The 15,963-nt window shown below is 36.0% G+C and overlaps 1 protein-coding gene across 1 annotated transcript in view; it reads left to right on the top strand.

The window, feature by feature from the left end:
• The window catches only part of LOC123676415 (muscarinic acetylcholine receptor DM1), a 55,848-nt gene that overhangs the window by 13,565 nt on the left and 26,320 nt on the right, over positions 1–15,963 (top strand). The window contains exons 2-4 of the mRNA XM_045612295.1: positions 2,375–2,532; positions 6,353–6,698; positions 12,789–13,067. Of these exons, the coding sequence (XP_045468251.1) occupies positions 2,424–2,532; positions 6,353–6,698; positions 12,789–13,067 (734 nt within the window). The 5' untranslated portion in view covers positions 2,375–2,423. The remainder of the gene's footprint in view (positions 1–2,374; positions 2,533–6,352; positions 6,699–12,788; positions 13,068–15,963) is intronic.

Here is a 15,963-nt window from a genome sequence, read left to right as displayed (position 1 = left end):
CACTTGTATTATAAATAACTATTACTCTATTCTCATTATGGAATACATCTGCAAATGAAACAGAACTGTTTATCTATATATCACTGAACGTAAAATTTGAATACGGTTATTATCACTCAAATATAAGGTTTTTATTTCCTTGAATTTTCTGTGGTTCTGTTCACGCTATCTGTACGAAATTTTGCATGAATTTTGAAATATATATATACACGCAAAATCTCAACCTGATCGAATCTCTAAATTGCTTTGAATTAAATAACATCCATAAATAAATATTGTCAAAAGTTTTCACTCGAATCAGTGAGATGTCAAGCAGAAGATTAAAAAAATAATATATCAGTGATAACAGATCTGAACAAGTTGAAATTTCACGTGAATACAAAAAACAACAATTCCAAAAAGCGTCAAGTCAAAGCCATAGAAAAAACTCCTTTCCTTATTTTCACTATTGGTGCCCAAATCTGAAATTCAAACATCTCCGCTTCGTGAAAAATGTAATATTTCACGGGAACATCTGTATACGAATGCACAAATTGCATACATCGTCGAGCAGTTCTCATATCATGTTACGTCCCAACAAACATATCTGCGGTCTTGTACTGTTCTGTTGTTCCAAGCGATATAAATCAGACAATAATGAGTTGAGCCCAGCTTATGACATTTGGGAACAACTCATCTGCATACGGAACCTTCATATTAATCGATATTTAATTACGCACTGGTGTTCAAACATCTGTTTCGGAAGTTGATGTTACAATGGTTTCTACGCCACAGAAATTAGTAACATATCAGAAATATCGACACTAAGTCTGACGTGAATCTATACATGGTTCCGTATATAATTCTTCATTCTATACGAAGATGGAATGCAGGCTTACTGATATTCACGTCCTCTGTGAAGGAAGAAATGCTTGAAAATGTCAGAAGAAAATAATTAATGGTTTTCCAATAAGAATTATGCAAGTGAAAATAGTTAAATGGCAACACTGATTATTATTTTTTTACATTTCATGTCACTTGTGTTCAGTACATTATGCCATTTGATTATGGAAAGATACAAGCTTCAACAGAGTTCAGGAATTGTTAAATTGTTTTACCAAATTCGGTACTCATCTGAAAATCCTGCAAGAAATTCAAAAATAATTCATTTACGACAATAGTCAGTGAATCAACGAATTTGAAGGAATTCTTATATCGTTTTCAAAAAAATCACTTAAGGGTGTGCACTACCTTTATCACTAGGTCCTTCAGTGCAGATTTTGATTCCGTGCAAAAATCGCTTGATCGATAAGTTTATAATAATATCACTGATTTTCTTTCGCAAAAAAATTATACCTTCTCGGAAAAATCACTTTGAGAATCGAGGTTTTTCAATCGTTATTACCTTGTCGTTTGAAAGCGATCTTGTTTACGACCGGTTGGACAGGACAGAATTAAATTTTACCTTGTAACTTTTTCTCCAAAAAAGACTTGAACGACGATATCTAATATCCGATACTCAACATTTTTATCAAATCATTTTCGACATTTCATGTTTCATATTTCTACAAAACTTCGTAATTTTATAAATGTAGGTATGAAGAGAATTTTCAACCTAAGAAATAATTGGATCAATTCCAATCAAAAGTTTACGAAAACTTTGGTAATTATTTCTATGGCTTGTTGATTCCATTGTATATTCATTTTGGAACGAGATTCAACAGGATGGCAATTATATTTCAGTCAAGATGCCAAATTTCTTCACCTCACAGTAATAATTGTGAAAAAATTTTCTCAATAATAATAACCCTCATCCATATATATATATATATATATAAATCATTATTACGGTTATCAAAAAAAAACCTGTGAGTAACTGCAATAAAATGTTTTAAATTAAACAGCATATATTGTCTGATTCACAAATGAAATATTTGAAATGTAACATGAGTCTACGTGGCCAACAGATTAATCTGTCCCACCGGTATATCTAGTTTATAAAATTAATTTTTCTCTGGTCTGGTTAAGTTCTCAGAATTTCAAGCAGTCATCAAAAATTCCATGCCTTTAAAGAATGTTTTCGTTTCGTTTCTAAAGAATAAATATAGTCTAAAATGCAATTGAATTCTTGTAGGTTATTACTCTGCCCTCTGGAAGGAACGTTGGACTTCTTTTCGTTCATAAACTGAAATTCTTAATATTTCGAGAATTTTTTTGGGTGCTCTTAAATGTCATAGGGGGGACAAACGATGGTTGGTTAGAAGAGGATTCCTTTAAATTTGAGGTGGTAATATTGTCATGGCGTCAATCTTTTCTATGGCCATCCTGTTCACCGGATTTGAATACCATCGAACATGAGTGCAACTGTACTCAAGTTAATTATTTTTTTTTGCAGAGGAGACGAAGCAACATGCGGGGACCAGCCTGCATGTCCTCGTGACAACATGAATGCGTCACTGACGGATAACACTTCGTTGGATGTCGTCGACGATAATCAGGCACCACACGAGGCCTACTATAACATTACACAGACCATAATCATTGGAATCATAGGTGAGAAAACTTTTTGATACTAACAATTCCATTATTTTCCTATCCTAGTTTTATGATTTCAAGAACAAAACAATGGACATTTTACATTATCGTCCTTTTATCTTAGGAAATCCCTCAAACCATTGGGTAAAAGTAAATGTCTCCGAAACTAATACAAATAGGAGTTTGTGTGGTCCTAGCAATAGAATTTTTGAATTTCGTTATGAAATATCTTTATACTCCTCAGTCTTAACCTTGGCTTTTAGCTGTTAAAATTCATGGATCTTGATCTCGATCAGGAAGGATCACATTTCTCAAAAATCAAATTTTATTCATGATGGTGATGATATTATGATTGATATTGATTTAGAGATTTTTGTATCTGAGATTGAAATATTTGTTGAATTGAAACATATTTTTCGAAAATGACTCATTCCAGAATGTTATGCTACCACTCCTTATAAAGGGTGTTTTGTTTAGAGCTATATAACTTTAGATTGCAATAAAACAACGCAGGATCATTCGATTGACATGAATTTTATTCATCCGCAAGATGATCTTGTGGCATTACCTTTTAAATATGATTTCTGGCGTATGACCGCCACGGTTGGCTCGGATGTAGTCCAATCTGGACGTTCAATTTTCGATGACTTTTTCCAACATTTGTGGCCGTATATCGGCAATAACACGGCGAATATTGTCCTCCAAATGGTCAAGGGTTTGTGGCTTATCCGCATAGACCAATGATTTTATATAGCCCCACAGAAAGTTGTCTAGCAGTGTTAAATCACAAGATATTGGAGGCCAATACACAGGTCCAAAACGTGAAATTAGGCGGTCACCAAACGTATCTTTCAATAAATCGATTGTGGCACGAGCTGTGTGACATGTTGCGCCGTCTTGTTGGAACCATAGCTCCTGGACATCATGGTTGTTCAATGCAGTAATGAAAAAGTTAGTAATCATGGCTCTATACCGATAACCATTGAATGTAACGTTCTGGCCATCATCGTTTTTGAAGAAGTACGGACCATTGATTCCACCAGCCCATAAAGCGCACGAAACAGTCAGTTGCGGCAGTTTTGTTTGTTGACGTAGCCATTCAACCAGAAATGCGCTTCATCGCTAAACAAAATAAAATGGACGTAGTGCGCGATACGTATTCCGCACAAAATTATTATTTTCGAAATAAAATTGCACTATTTGCAAGCGTTGTTCAGGCGTGAGTCTATTCATGATGAATTGCCAAACCAAACTGAGAATAAATCACTTGACAGCTGTTAAATCGGTCGCTGTCTTGAACAGAAATACTAACTTAAAGTTATATACCTCGAAAAAAAAACACCTGTTACAAATAGGAGTTTGTGAGATCCTAGCAATAGAATTTTTTAATTTCGTTATGGAATGTCTTCATACTCCTCCATATTTAACCTTGGCTTTTGGCATTTAAAATTCATGGATCTTGTTCTCGATCAGGAAGGATAACACTTTTCAAAAATCAACTTTTATTCATGATGATGATTCATTCCAGAATGTTATGCTACCACTCCTTATATTATTCGTATTGAATATTTTTCTTTATCTTCGATAGAGTTTCAGTTTGATTTTATCAAATATGTGCATAGTAGAATAAATAGTTGGTGGCATGTACAAGGATCTTTCACACATCATCGAAATTCGAAATTATTTTACATTCCAATAAGATTGGTTACAAAATGGCGAATGCGCAAGTACCGATAAAGCATACATTTTTAAATACGATATATAAAATCATTTTAAAAAGAAAAAACAAGCCTCTGGATCAGGAATTCAACAAAGAAATGACAGGTACTAATTTGATTAAGTTTCTGTGAGAATGTCTTTTCCGGAAAACATCCACGAAGTGAAACAGAAACTACATGTTTCAGCACATCTCTCACTACTTAAGATAACGAATCTGAAGCGGTTCAATGAAAATTGTTCGACAAATTCTCTAAACGGGACGCAGTAAAGAATTAAATGAGGCACAGAAGCACTCCTACTAATTGCTACGTTGAGTCGGGTATCACGAGTGATATTAAAGATGAAGAAATCTAGAAGGGGAACATTGACACTAAATGCTTTTCTGGCGAAGCTTTCACAGATACGTGATTGAATCGATTTTCAGGAAATTGGGGAAATTCAATTTCATCTCACAACGTCGATTCGTGAAAGACATATTCGAGAATGGAAAAATCTGTGGAAATGATTCGTTTTTATGCAGTAGATAAGATTTTATGAACGCAGGCAGATTGCTGTTTCTAATCCATTATCGGAGGCATTTGTACAAACACAAATATTTTGTTTTAATCAAACAAAATAAGTGTGATATCACACAGCTTCATCTAACTTCATTTATCAGAGAATAAAAGTTGCTTCCATACCTAATTTTAGTTTTTGATGCAGTTGTAAGAATTTTGCAGATTAAATCAACTAATGCGATAATCAGATTTATAAAATTTTATAAAAACGTTGAATATTTCAATAGTGATGTTTTTCAATCCATTTAAGAGTTAGATGTCAAACTGAAATCTGATTTAAATATGCTTCTCTGTATATACAGGGTGGGCCACGCTCGGTGGTTTTATTAAAAGATTTATTTCTTAGATAGGAACCACTGCTCTATCGATCTAAAATATTCTCAGCGCTTTGTTCTTGTCGCTTATATCAAAAAGTAATAACAACTTCGATATCTCAAAAGAACCTGTATATAATTACGTTTTTTTTTTTGGTTTGCAGTAGCCTCTTGATGTATCAACTTCCTAGTCTCTATTTCTAGCAGGTCTCGAGTAATTGATTGATATCGCGTTGAATAAAACAGCCATCTTTTGAAGCGATCCAATTTTTTAGTGCTGGTCTGCCAGGTCGTGTGCCATTGATCGAAACACTTGATAGTTCGAGGGAGCAACATCAGAAAAATACGGCGGGTGGGGTAGGACTACCCATTTCAACGTTTCCAAGTATGTCTTGACCACTTTCGCAACATGGGGTCGAGCATTGTTATGTTGTGAAATCACTTTATCGTGTCTCTCGTTATATTGCGGCCGTTTGTCTTTCAATGCTCGGCTCAAACGCCTTGATTGCGTTCGATATCGATCGATTGGGATTATTTCAGTCGGTTTCAACAACTCAGAATACACTACATCGAGCTGGTCCCACCAAATACTGAGCATTACCTTGGAACCGTGAATATTCGGTTTGGCCGTGGACGTGGAAGCATGGACGGGATATTCCCATGATTTTCTGCGCTTGGGGTAATTGTAATGAAACCATTTTTAGTCTTCAGTAACAATGCCTTGCAAGCGGCTGTTTACAAGGGAACTAACGCCGTTCAAAATCTCTCGGCTTCATAACACCTCCTCATTCCTTTAAAAAGAAACTTGAACTTCGAAATCGAGGAAAACGATAAGAAATTTAAACTGAAAAAGTTTAAAGAAACCTGTTTGTCTGTGTAAGGTTTTAGAGATTCTCTCGGATTCTCTTTAGGATATATTTGGATGAAATTTGATGAAAAAATCCTTCTAACTCGAGAACAAATCCATTAATGTTGAGAGCAGAAAACCAAGGATTCAGAAGGAAAAGTATAATAAATAAATAAATGCTAAATACCTTTAGCATTATTATTTCGGTTATTTTTTCCAGAATAATCTAGGGTTTGACATGAAAGACCTAAGTTCGATTTTTTTTTAATTGTGAATAACTTTTCCTAATAATCGAAGTGAATAATTTTTTATCACCTAGTTAATATCCGAGCCAACTCCAATCAATATCACAATTTTCGCCTTTTTCTCACCCTAAAATATAATGTTTATTCTCTTTCCAGCCGGCACATTATCAGTCATAACCGTAGTCGGAAACATTATGGTAATGATATCTTTCAAAATCGACAAGCAGCTCCAGACAATTAGCAATTATTTTCTCTTCTCTCTGGCCGTTGCCGACTTCGTAATCGGACTCATCTCTATGCCGCTCTTCACCATCTCAACATTACTCGGATATTGGCCTCTGGGACCCTTCATCTGCGATACTTGGCTGGCTCTGGACTATCTGGCTAGCAACGCCTCAGTGCTGAACTTGTTGATCATAAGTTTCGACAGGTATTTCTCTGTCACTCGACCACTAACCTATAGAGCAGGGAGAACAACCAAGAGGGCCATGATGATGATAGCGTAAGTTTACTTTATGTAGTCCATAGAGTAATAAACATAGGTAGAGGAAGTATACGCAATTTTTAACTGTCTTCAACATGGTTAGATTACGTTGTCGGATATTTTCAATACACAATTTTACTATATCGTAATGAATGTATGTTATATTGAATGAAATATATTGAGTGCTTCCCGATTAAATATGCGAATTTGAATATTTAGAATCCGATATTTTTCCTAATTGTCGAATTTATAATGAGCAGAATATTCATTATTTTCTGTATCTACCTGCTGAAATCCAAGGTTTGGCAACTTTTGCTCTCTCAGTGTCATGGGTTGTTTCATGTCGTTTGGCGCGCTTGAAATTATTTTCTGAATTTCTGATATATTTAGATATTTATTTCAATATATTTGGGGTTAATATCAAACGTTGATTCACTAAGGGACATTAGAAGTGCGTTCTTTGAGGAGAAACTCGTGAATTAAGTGAAATATCGAATCAAATGTTTTCATTTACGCGCACCTTATGTCAAATTTGAGTTCATGTTGGAGACAAAATTTGATTATTGAAAATGATATATGCACCCTCTGTCTATGTATATTACTCTGAGATGTAGCCAAACTGCAATGAGAAGGGAGAAAAGAATGTAGCTATATCAACGTTAAATATTTTACGTTGGAATTGAGATTCATAGATTGGTCAGTACTATGAACTACACAGATAATGTTTATTGATTATTTAGATATTTGTGAGTGTTACTCTCCAGTTGAATGCCAAATGGTATTTGTAATATTGTAGTGTAGACATTGGTAGCATATCGGAACCTGCTGAAGGAATTTATAGCCAATAAATAAGTAGTCTCAGGGATTTCAGTATTTCAGTCGCAATGATTTAGAGAGGTTCGATGAACTCTTAAAATAATCACAAAAAAAATTGAAAGAAGCACCCTGCATCTCGAAAACAAAGCGTTCGCGGTCTCATGTTTATAGGACTCTTTCTTTCAAATAATCTCTAGGTCACCTTCAGTGTTCTTTAGAGGTTGCAAGACAGCGCAGCATTACACATAAGAAATAGTGAAACCACGTTTAATACCAAATCTTAGGACTCTCCACAACCCAAATTTCTAACAGGGAAATGACCTACCACATGTGGAAACAGTAACGTTGGACTACTTCGAGCATGCCGGAATTGATTTTCTGCTATGGCCACGGCAATCTCCGGGTTTATCCCCAATTGAACACGTGTGGGACATGATCTGTAGAGGAATCAACAAACTCTGGATATGTCCCGACACAAGATTGAGGTGACCAAGAATGAGATACCTCAGGAGGATATTGATCACCTCATCAGAAGTATACCTAGATGCAATACCTAGTGGCGCATCAGCACATTCTTAAGCAAAAATCATTTTCAAAGGATTATAAGGTTTCCATGTCACTTAGTATATTTAATGAAGGAGCAATTGAAGCGAAGGCTAATATTGAACGTATCCTTCTACTTCTTTCTCGTTTTCTAGGACATGGTCATGTTTTGTAGCATCGCCTCATTCTTGGGAGAGTTCCATGTTGCCGGTGTTCAGATCTTTAATTATTGTTATAATCCGGTGGTCAATTCACCGTCTCTTGAGTAACTAAAGATCGGCTTTCAATCTCACTCTATCGAAAGCTTGCTTGAGGTCCACAAAACCCGTGAAAGCAGGTTTGTTATTTTCGATGCTTATCTCAATCTATATCTCAATATCTCAATAAAAATATTGCATCGAGTGGATCTATTTTGCCTTAAACCTTCTTGGTCCTCACTTATACCTGTCTTGGCAATCTCTTCGGCCAGCATCCTTGTCATCAGTTTCAAAATAGCTTTCAGGATATTGAACGCGATATTGAACGTAATATTGTCCATAGATTCAGATTAGATTTAATTGAGGAGGTTTCGTTTCACTGCTACCTAATGGACTATTGTGCCCCCCATCAGAGCTATTCTCTTCTTAACGTCATCTACAGCTCGCCTTCCAGTTCCAGAGTTCTGATGAACTCCAATATCTGGGATGGCTTCAAAGAGGCTAATTCCTCACTTCTATAAGTTTCGTGTCCAAGGCGATTTTGCGTTGGCTAGTGATGGCGAGGCATCCCGCGACCAGGTGATCCAGAGTTTCTTCCTCTTTCCCACAGAATCTGCACTCGTCGTTTTCTATTAGACCCACTCTCATGAGGTGTTTCCTAAGGCGGCAATGCCCTGTGAGGAATCCAGTGAGGAGGTGTAGCATATACTTACTAAGATCCAGATACTTCTTGGATCTTGTAGAGTCAAAGTTTCGACGAAACTTTTTGGAGTGATCCAAACCAGGAAGATTCCGCCAAAGTTTTTCTCTTTCGGTTACCTCCTTTTCCTGAAACTCTTTCTTGTAGGCGATGAAAGGAGTTTGTGCTCCTTTTCTGGCAAGTTTGTTGGCCAACTCTTTCCCTCTGATTTCCTAGTGGCCGAGAACCCAGACTTAAAAGACTCTGTTATTCTTACTCCTTAACATTGCCCATAACATTCAAGTAAAAAAAACTCCACGAGAAATATCGGTCAACTCATAATGGAAAGTTGATAAGACCTGCCCTAATGAGTCGACCTTGAAAAGCTGGAATTTCCATTCAGCATCCACACATAAAGGGTCCAAGCAAACGAAAGGAACAGGAGTGTGAAATCATCAACAAGTCACATACGACCACGGTACAATGGGCCATAAATTTATCGACCCCTGCCAACAGGAGTGGAAGAGAATTCTGGATGCGTAATGATTCATCCCATGGGGAGAGGATATAAAGTGAGAGTTGTTCTTGGATAAACGTTCCGAAGCACCACTATAACCCTATACTAATTGGTGCCAGTATTGGCAAGGGCGCTACGAGAAATCAATTATACCGTGTACTTATAATTTTGGGCTCCCTGAACGTAACTATTACTATCTATCGGGTTCCACTGGAGCCATTAGATCTAGGAAGGGATTACTTGACAAATATCTGGGGATTTTCTATGGCGTTCCGTGATTTTGTTATACAGGGAAGGCCAACGAAATTTTTAGTTTTTGTTTTTATAACTTTCGATTTTGAATATACCTCGCGGAGATGTACCTTCGTTGCAAAATTTCCCACAATCACAAACACCAGCTTTAGAAAGCTGATAATTTTTATCTTTACAACTTCTTAGGACTTGCCCCAGTTTTTGTGTTGATTTGTTAATTGGTGCGATGTTATGTCTTTTAAAAAAAATTTTTATTCTTTTCCATTAGAAATTAATTATGGAGTACCATTTTATTGTCATGAACATCATGGTCTTACTCCTCGTTTGACTTCTTTAGAACTATAATCAATGGATAAGAAGGTTTGTCTAAAGTTATTCAATTCCTTCTGATACGGATTTTTTTTCGAGTGTCTTGATGACTACCAATTTTTGTTGTGGATGGTGATTAGAATCCTTGTACAGATCTATATGTGTGAGTTGGTTTATACTGAAATATTATTTTTTGATATTCCTCTTGAATTTTCTATGATTCCGTTTATGATTTCCAAATTTTGCAGTTTGAAATGGGTTTTCTTCACATACAAGACAAATCTCAACTTAATCATATCGGTAATGAGGGAAATATAAGATATTTCTTTTCCCATTATTCTTATTGAATTTTCTATGGTTTTGATAATGTGATCTGCTCCAAATTCCCAGCTCAAAATTAGAAATATACAGACATACTGACGTGATCTGCTCAAGAAACGAGTGCTTAAAAACCTTGCAAATTTGATTCTATAACATGGACATAACTATACAAAATTTTTATGTTGGTCCTTCAAGCCGGATATTTTAGAGTAGTCATCGATTTTGAATCTGAAAAGGAATACACTGATCACTTATTGTGATGCATACGATGTTGTTGTTTTGTAAGAGCTCCCAGACGTTACATTGATTTTCGACAACTGAATTACACTTTTTGTCATTTTTGGCTCAAGTTCTATGAATATGATTTCAGCCGTCAACATTATTTGTATATTTATGATTGACTAAAATGTAAAGCTAGATGGAAGTACAGATATGAACAAGTCCCAAAATCGTCATTGCTATTCTCGAATTTTATCGTTTAATATTCTACACTACGAACTCAATGACAGGATTATGAACTAGAGGGATCAATACGCCGAACAGGATACAGCGACTGATTTTTCCATGAAATTTTATTCAACAAGCTCACATAGTTTCCGAGAAATGCTCTGGAAAACGAATAGGCATGACTTTTTTGTTGCATTCTCAGCTTTCAGCGGCAACTGGAATTTATTCATCGATTTCAACTAGTTTTTATTGGGAATCATGATTCGTGAATTCTGGGAATTCTGAGAGAGCTCATCCTTCCTTTTAGTCCATGCTACAAAAAGCTTCAGGAGAAGCAAAAAACCGAAAGGGAAACACTTGGCAGAATCTTCCTGGGTTGGGTTATTCCAAAAAATTTGTTCGGAACTTTGACACTGCCAGATCCAAGAAGTATCTGGATTTCAGCAAGAATATACTGCACCTCCTGACTGGATTCCTCACAGGGCATTGTCCCTCAGAAAACACCTCATGAGAATGGGTCTAGCAGAAAATGGCGAGTGCAGATTCTGTGGGGTGGAGGAAGAAACTCCGGATCACCTGGTGACGGAATACCTCGCCATTACTAGCCAACGCAAAATCTGCTTAGGACAAGAAACTTGTAGAAGTGAGGAAGAAGCCTTCATGAAACCATCTCAGATACTGGAATTCATTAGAACACTGAACTGGAAGTCGAGCTATAGATCATAATGGTGAATATAGCTCTAATGGGGGCATAATAGACCATTGAGTCTCAGTTCCTGTTGGAAGGATCGTTATAGAGCTTCAGAAGTCTCTAAACAGGAGAAAAAGGTTTCGGTTATAGAGATCCACCTTCCATACAGTAATCCCCAACTTCATGTAACAAGGAGGCGATTTCACCAACCACAATGGTACTGGAGGTAAATCTATCTATGGAAGCAAATTCCTTGATGAGAACTTTACCTTCAAACACACTGGTGCTGTAGCACCAGCATGACTACAGTCATGTCCATGGCTAACGCCGGACCCGACACCAACGGATTACAGTTCATTATCACCACCGTGACAACCTCATGGTTGAACAACAGACATGTTGTCGTTGGTTCAGTATGAAAGGCATGGATGTAGTAGAGAAACTCGAAGCTGTGGGATTCCAGTCAGGAAAAACGTCAAAGGAAATTGTTGTCACAGAATGTCGTCAATTATCATGAGTTACCCATTTGACTGTTTTTGGGGCAAAGTTACATCTCCATAACTCTAAAACATTTGTCAATGTTGGAAAATATATTTGCGTCATTAGTTTCACAACTTCCACTCCCAAGTAATATTCAATACTTGCCCTTCTCAATCGAACTTTCTCTCAAATGATTAAATCTTAATCTTAATAATGAAGAAGTAGTTGCTGAGGTTGAAGTCTATTTCAAAAGCAAAGACGTATCTTTCTGCAGAAAAGATATTGTAAAGTTAGAGAAGCGTTAGAATACATTGTATCTCTTGATTAAATCTTAATCTTAATAATGAAGAAGTAGTTGCTGAGGTTGGAGTCTATTTCAGAAGCAAAGACGTATCTTTCTGTAGAAAAGATATTGTAAAGTAAGAGAAGCGTTAGAATACATTGTATCTGCAGTTTTGAAGGTGGTCATTTTGACGAATAACTTCGAATTTTAAAGAAAAAATGTTTTGTAGATTAATGTCTAGGCTCACTCATTGAGTGAAATGTTACATATCTACAAATGTTAACAATATAAAAGCTATACATTAAGCATTGTAACCATAGAAGGTTGACTCTCTACATCAGTACAATGATATACAACCTCGAATTAAATTCTCTGAAATAAACCGTGACGTTGGTATTTACTGACGTCACTCATATGAAAAATACGATCCTTGCTAAATATAAACCAAATGGATGATTACGACTAGTTAATGAACTTTCCCTCATAACGCCAATGTGAAAATTTCACGATCCCCGACTATGAACGTCCATCAGACTGACGTTATGCAATCAACCATAAATTTATAATTTTCAGGGGAGCATGGGGCGTAAGCTTGGTGCTCTGGCCACCCTGGATATACAGTTGGCCTTATCTGGAGGGCAAACGGACCGTGCCTGATAACGAATGCTACATCCAGTTCATTGAAACCAACCATTATATCACTTTCGGAACAGCCATAGCAGCCTTTTATGTACCAGTCACCGTGATGTGCTTTTTATACTGGAGGATTTGGAGGGAAACGAAGAAGAGACAGAAAGATCTTCCTAACCTGCAGGCGGGGAAGAAGGATAGCAGCAAGCGGAGTAACTCGAGGTGAGTTGAATGGTCTTAAGAGGGAACGCCACCACGTGGTCGCTCGGATCAAAAAGAAATTAGAGATATTTCTTCTGAGGAAACACCGATTTTTATGGGGTTTTCACATAATTTCCTTAAACAATAATCTACATGGAAAACAATAAATATTTTTGATTTGCGAATGAAAAAAAAATTCTTGACATTGGCGTACAACTTTGTTTCCGCCGTTTTTTCCGGAATTCGAGGCTTTATTGTAAAAAACATTTATGATTCAAAGTATTGTCCATCGCTGGCCACTACTTTCTCCCATCTTCCAGGCAGCTGTTCACAAGCAAACAAACGCCGTTCAACATCGGCTTCAACTCGTACGGCACCCAATTCCCTTGTTTCTGAATCATTCCCATAACTTTCAGGCGTTTTGAAATGGCTTGTTGCGCCATTTCCAATGATTCTGCCAATTCTTGTTGAATTTGACACTAGTCTTGATCAAGTAATGCATCTTAGAAAACTTTTCTCTTCCACCGCCATGCTGGTCTTCGACATCAAAATCACCGTTCTCAAAGCGTTGAAACCACTTTCGGCACGTTCTTTCACTAATAGCGGCCTCACCATATGTATTTGAGAGCATTCGATGAACATCAGCGTCAGATTTCTTCATATTAAAGCGGAAAATCAAAACCTCCCGCAAATGACGAGAATTTGGCTCGTAAGCTGACATGATTAATCGAGAATAACTTTATGATGCAGCCATAAATCGGCTAATACTTCGATGGCGTTATGTTCACAAATACCTAAGTTTATTGTGTGACATTTACGATCTATTCATTTCGACTACCAATCGCAGCTACAGCCATATATTTCAAAACAGCGGAAGCAAAGTTCTACATCTAATACTTTTCGTTTTTCGCAAAAAATTGTATGATATGTACTGATATACTGATATATTTTTGAAATATTACCAAAAATCGTCACAAAAGAGGTAAAACTATAATTTCGTGAAAGTCGCCCTATAGTGCTGCCCTCTCCTTATTTGCTTTGAAAAAAGACAAAAGATGAAGTGAATGTACAACTTTGTACACCGTACAAAGTTTGGTCATCGCAGGAGTGCCAGAGTGAAAATGAATGGGTATCAAAGTCTTACTGATACGCGAAAAACCGCGTGGTGGTAATCCCTCTTAATGGAGTATGTTCATGTATTTCTGGCATAAATGGTGCGCAAACATTCTCAATTCAATATTTGGTAAGAAAACAATTTTGTGTTTCGATGTGTCTGTAAATTATTGTTACAACTTCTACAATTCAGATTTCAAATTTCAAAGAACCGTAGTATGGACCCATACGCATATCAACTTTTTCAGATATAGGCTGCGCGTTGTTGCATGAGGATCCAATTTTCTATTTTGTGTAAAAAAAAGCCAGATTTTTTATGTGTAAGATTTTGTTTCAGCACGAAACTATTGTCGTGTAGATTGCATATTATTCTAGAGAGCAACTTGTAGTTGAAGATGAGAAATAATTATACCAAACCAAACCGTGAATTTGATTGGGTTTACATTCTGTGATTCGTTGTCTTACAATGAAACCATCTAAAATTCGAATTGGTATAGATGAGCTGATATAGATAAAATGAGTTATTAAAAGTACTAACTGTCATGTCTTCATTCAAACCAACAACTGAAAAACATAACTAGAAAATATAACCTGCTGAGTTTTTACTGGATTACTGAATCGCACCTAAAAGTGCATAAACATAGTGTAACAAAAGAAAGAAGGAAATAAAATTATTTCGATCCTATTCTCGAGAAAAGTGAATCAGTTGTATGATTATTTTCCCATTATTTTATAAAACAACTATGCTATGACATATGATGTCATTAACTTTGTGGTAATAATTCTTTCTCTCCGATTTTGTCTTCATATTCCACTAATCGTTATGTATCTGTTAATGAAAGGTATATCCTATCATAAAAATGATGAAATGTGAGTTGAGTTATTCAGAATTGAACTAAAATTCTGAAAGGAAAGGAAATTTGTAGTCTAAAAGTCCAAAATTTTTCGAAATGAAAGTGGCATATTATCTGTAATTTTCGTAAATCAGAGTCTATCGAGTAATTTTCTAAAAATCACAGCCCGAACTGAGCAGAGCTGAGTAGCTGAATAAATACCTGATATTATTTTCTCTATTTCAATATCGTAATGAGTTCATTACAGTTCTAAAAACAGTGATGTAATGAACTCATTACAGCATTGTTTTAAGTTATATTTTTCGTTCTGTGGTTGTCTACCCAGACTTCCAATCCTATCAACATTCAACACACGTCAATTGTCAATGTGATATAATTTGAATTTAGTGGAATAATTTGCGATATTATTCGCAATTTCTCTTAATTCTGTTTATGTTAAATCGATTTCGTCAGACATAATTCACGAATTTAATGCGTAATTATGAATTATTTCAAAATTCGAAACGTACGATTCAAATTCCAATTTCATAATCTGTCATTTTTCGTAACAGTCACACCAACTGCCAAGATACAATAGAAATGTCACTAGGATGTTTGTTCTCAATTCTTCATTGAATTTCGACACTATTTCATAAAACTTGACTGAAATAGAGAAAATATCGTCTAATACTCATTGCAGAAGGCAATTCCAACACTCATGCGTTCCAAAACTCGCTCTTTTGTCGCTCGTTTTCGAATTTCGCATTCTTGTTGGAATTGGAGCCCATTTTGCAACTTGTTTTAAAATATACTATTATTTGAATGTTTTATGCAATGTGTTACAATGAAATGATCAAATTTAAGTCCAATATACTCCATTCTATTTGATAACTTATTGACAACGAGAATCCAACTTCATTGTGCCACTCTCGTAGAAGCCATTGTCCTTATGGCCAAAATCTCATAATTTT

The sequence above is a fragment of the Harmonia axyridis genome, chromosome 3 (genome assembly GCF_914767665.1).
Source record: "Harmonia axyridis chromosome 3, icHarAxyr1.1, whole genome shotgun sequence".
In the NCBI taxonomy this organism is placed as follows: Eukaryota; Metazoa; Arthropoda; class Insecta; order Coleoptera; family Coccinellidae; genus Harmonia; species Harmonia axyridis.
Note: the sequence above shows the minus strand (reverse complement) of the source record. Positions and strands in the feature narration are given on the sequence as shown.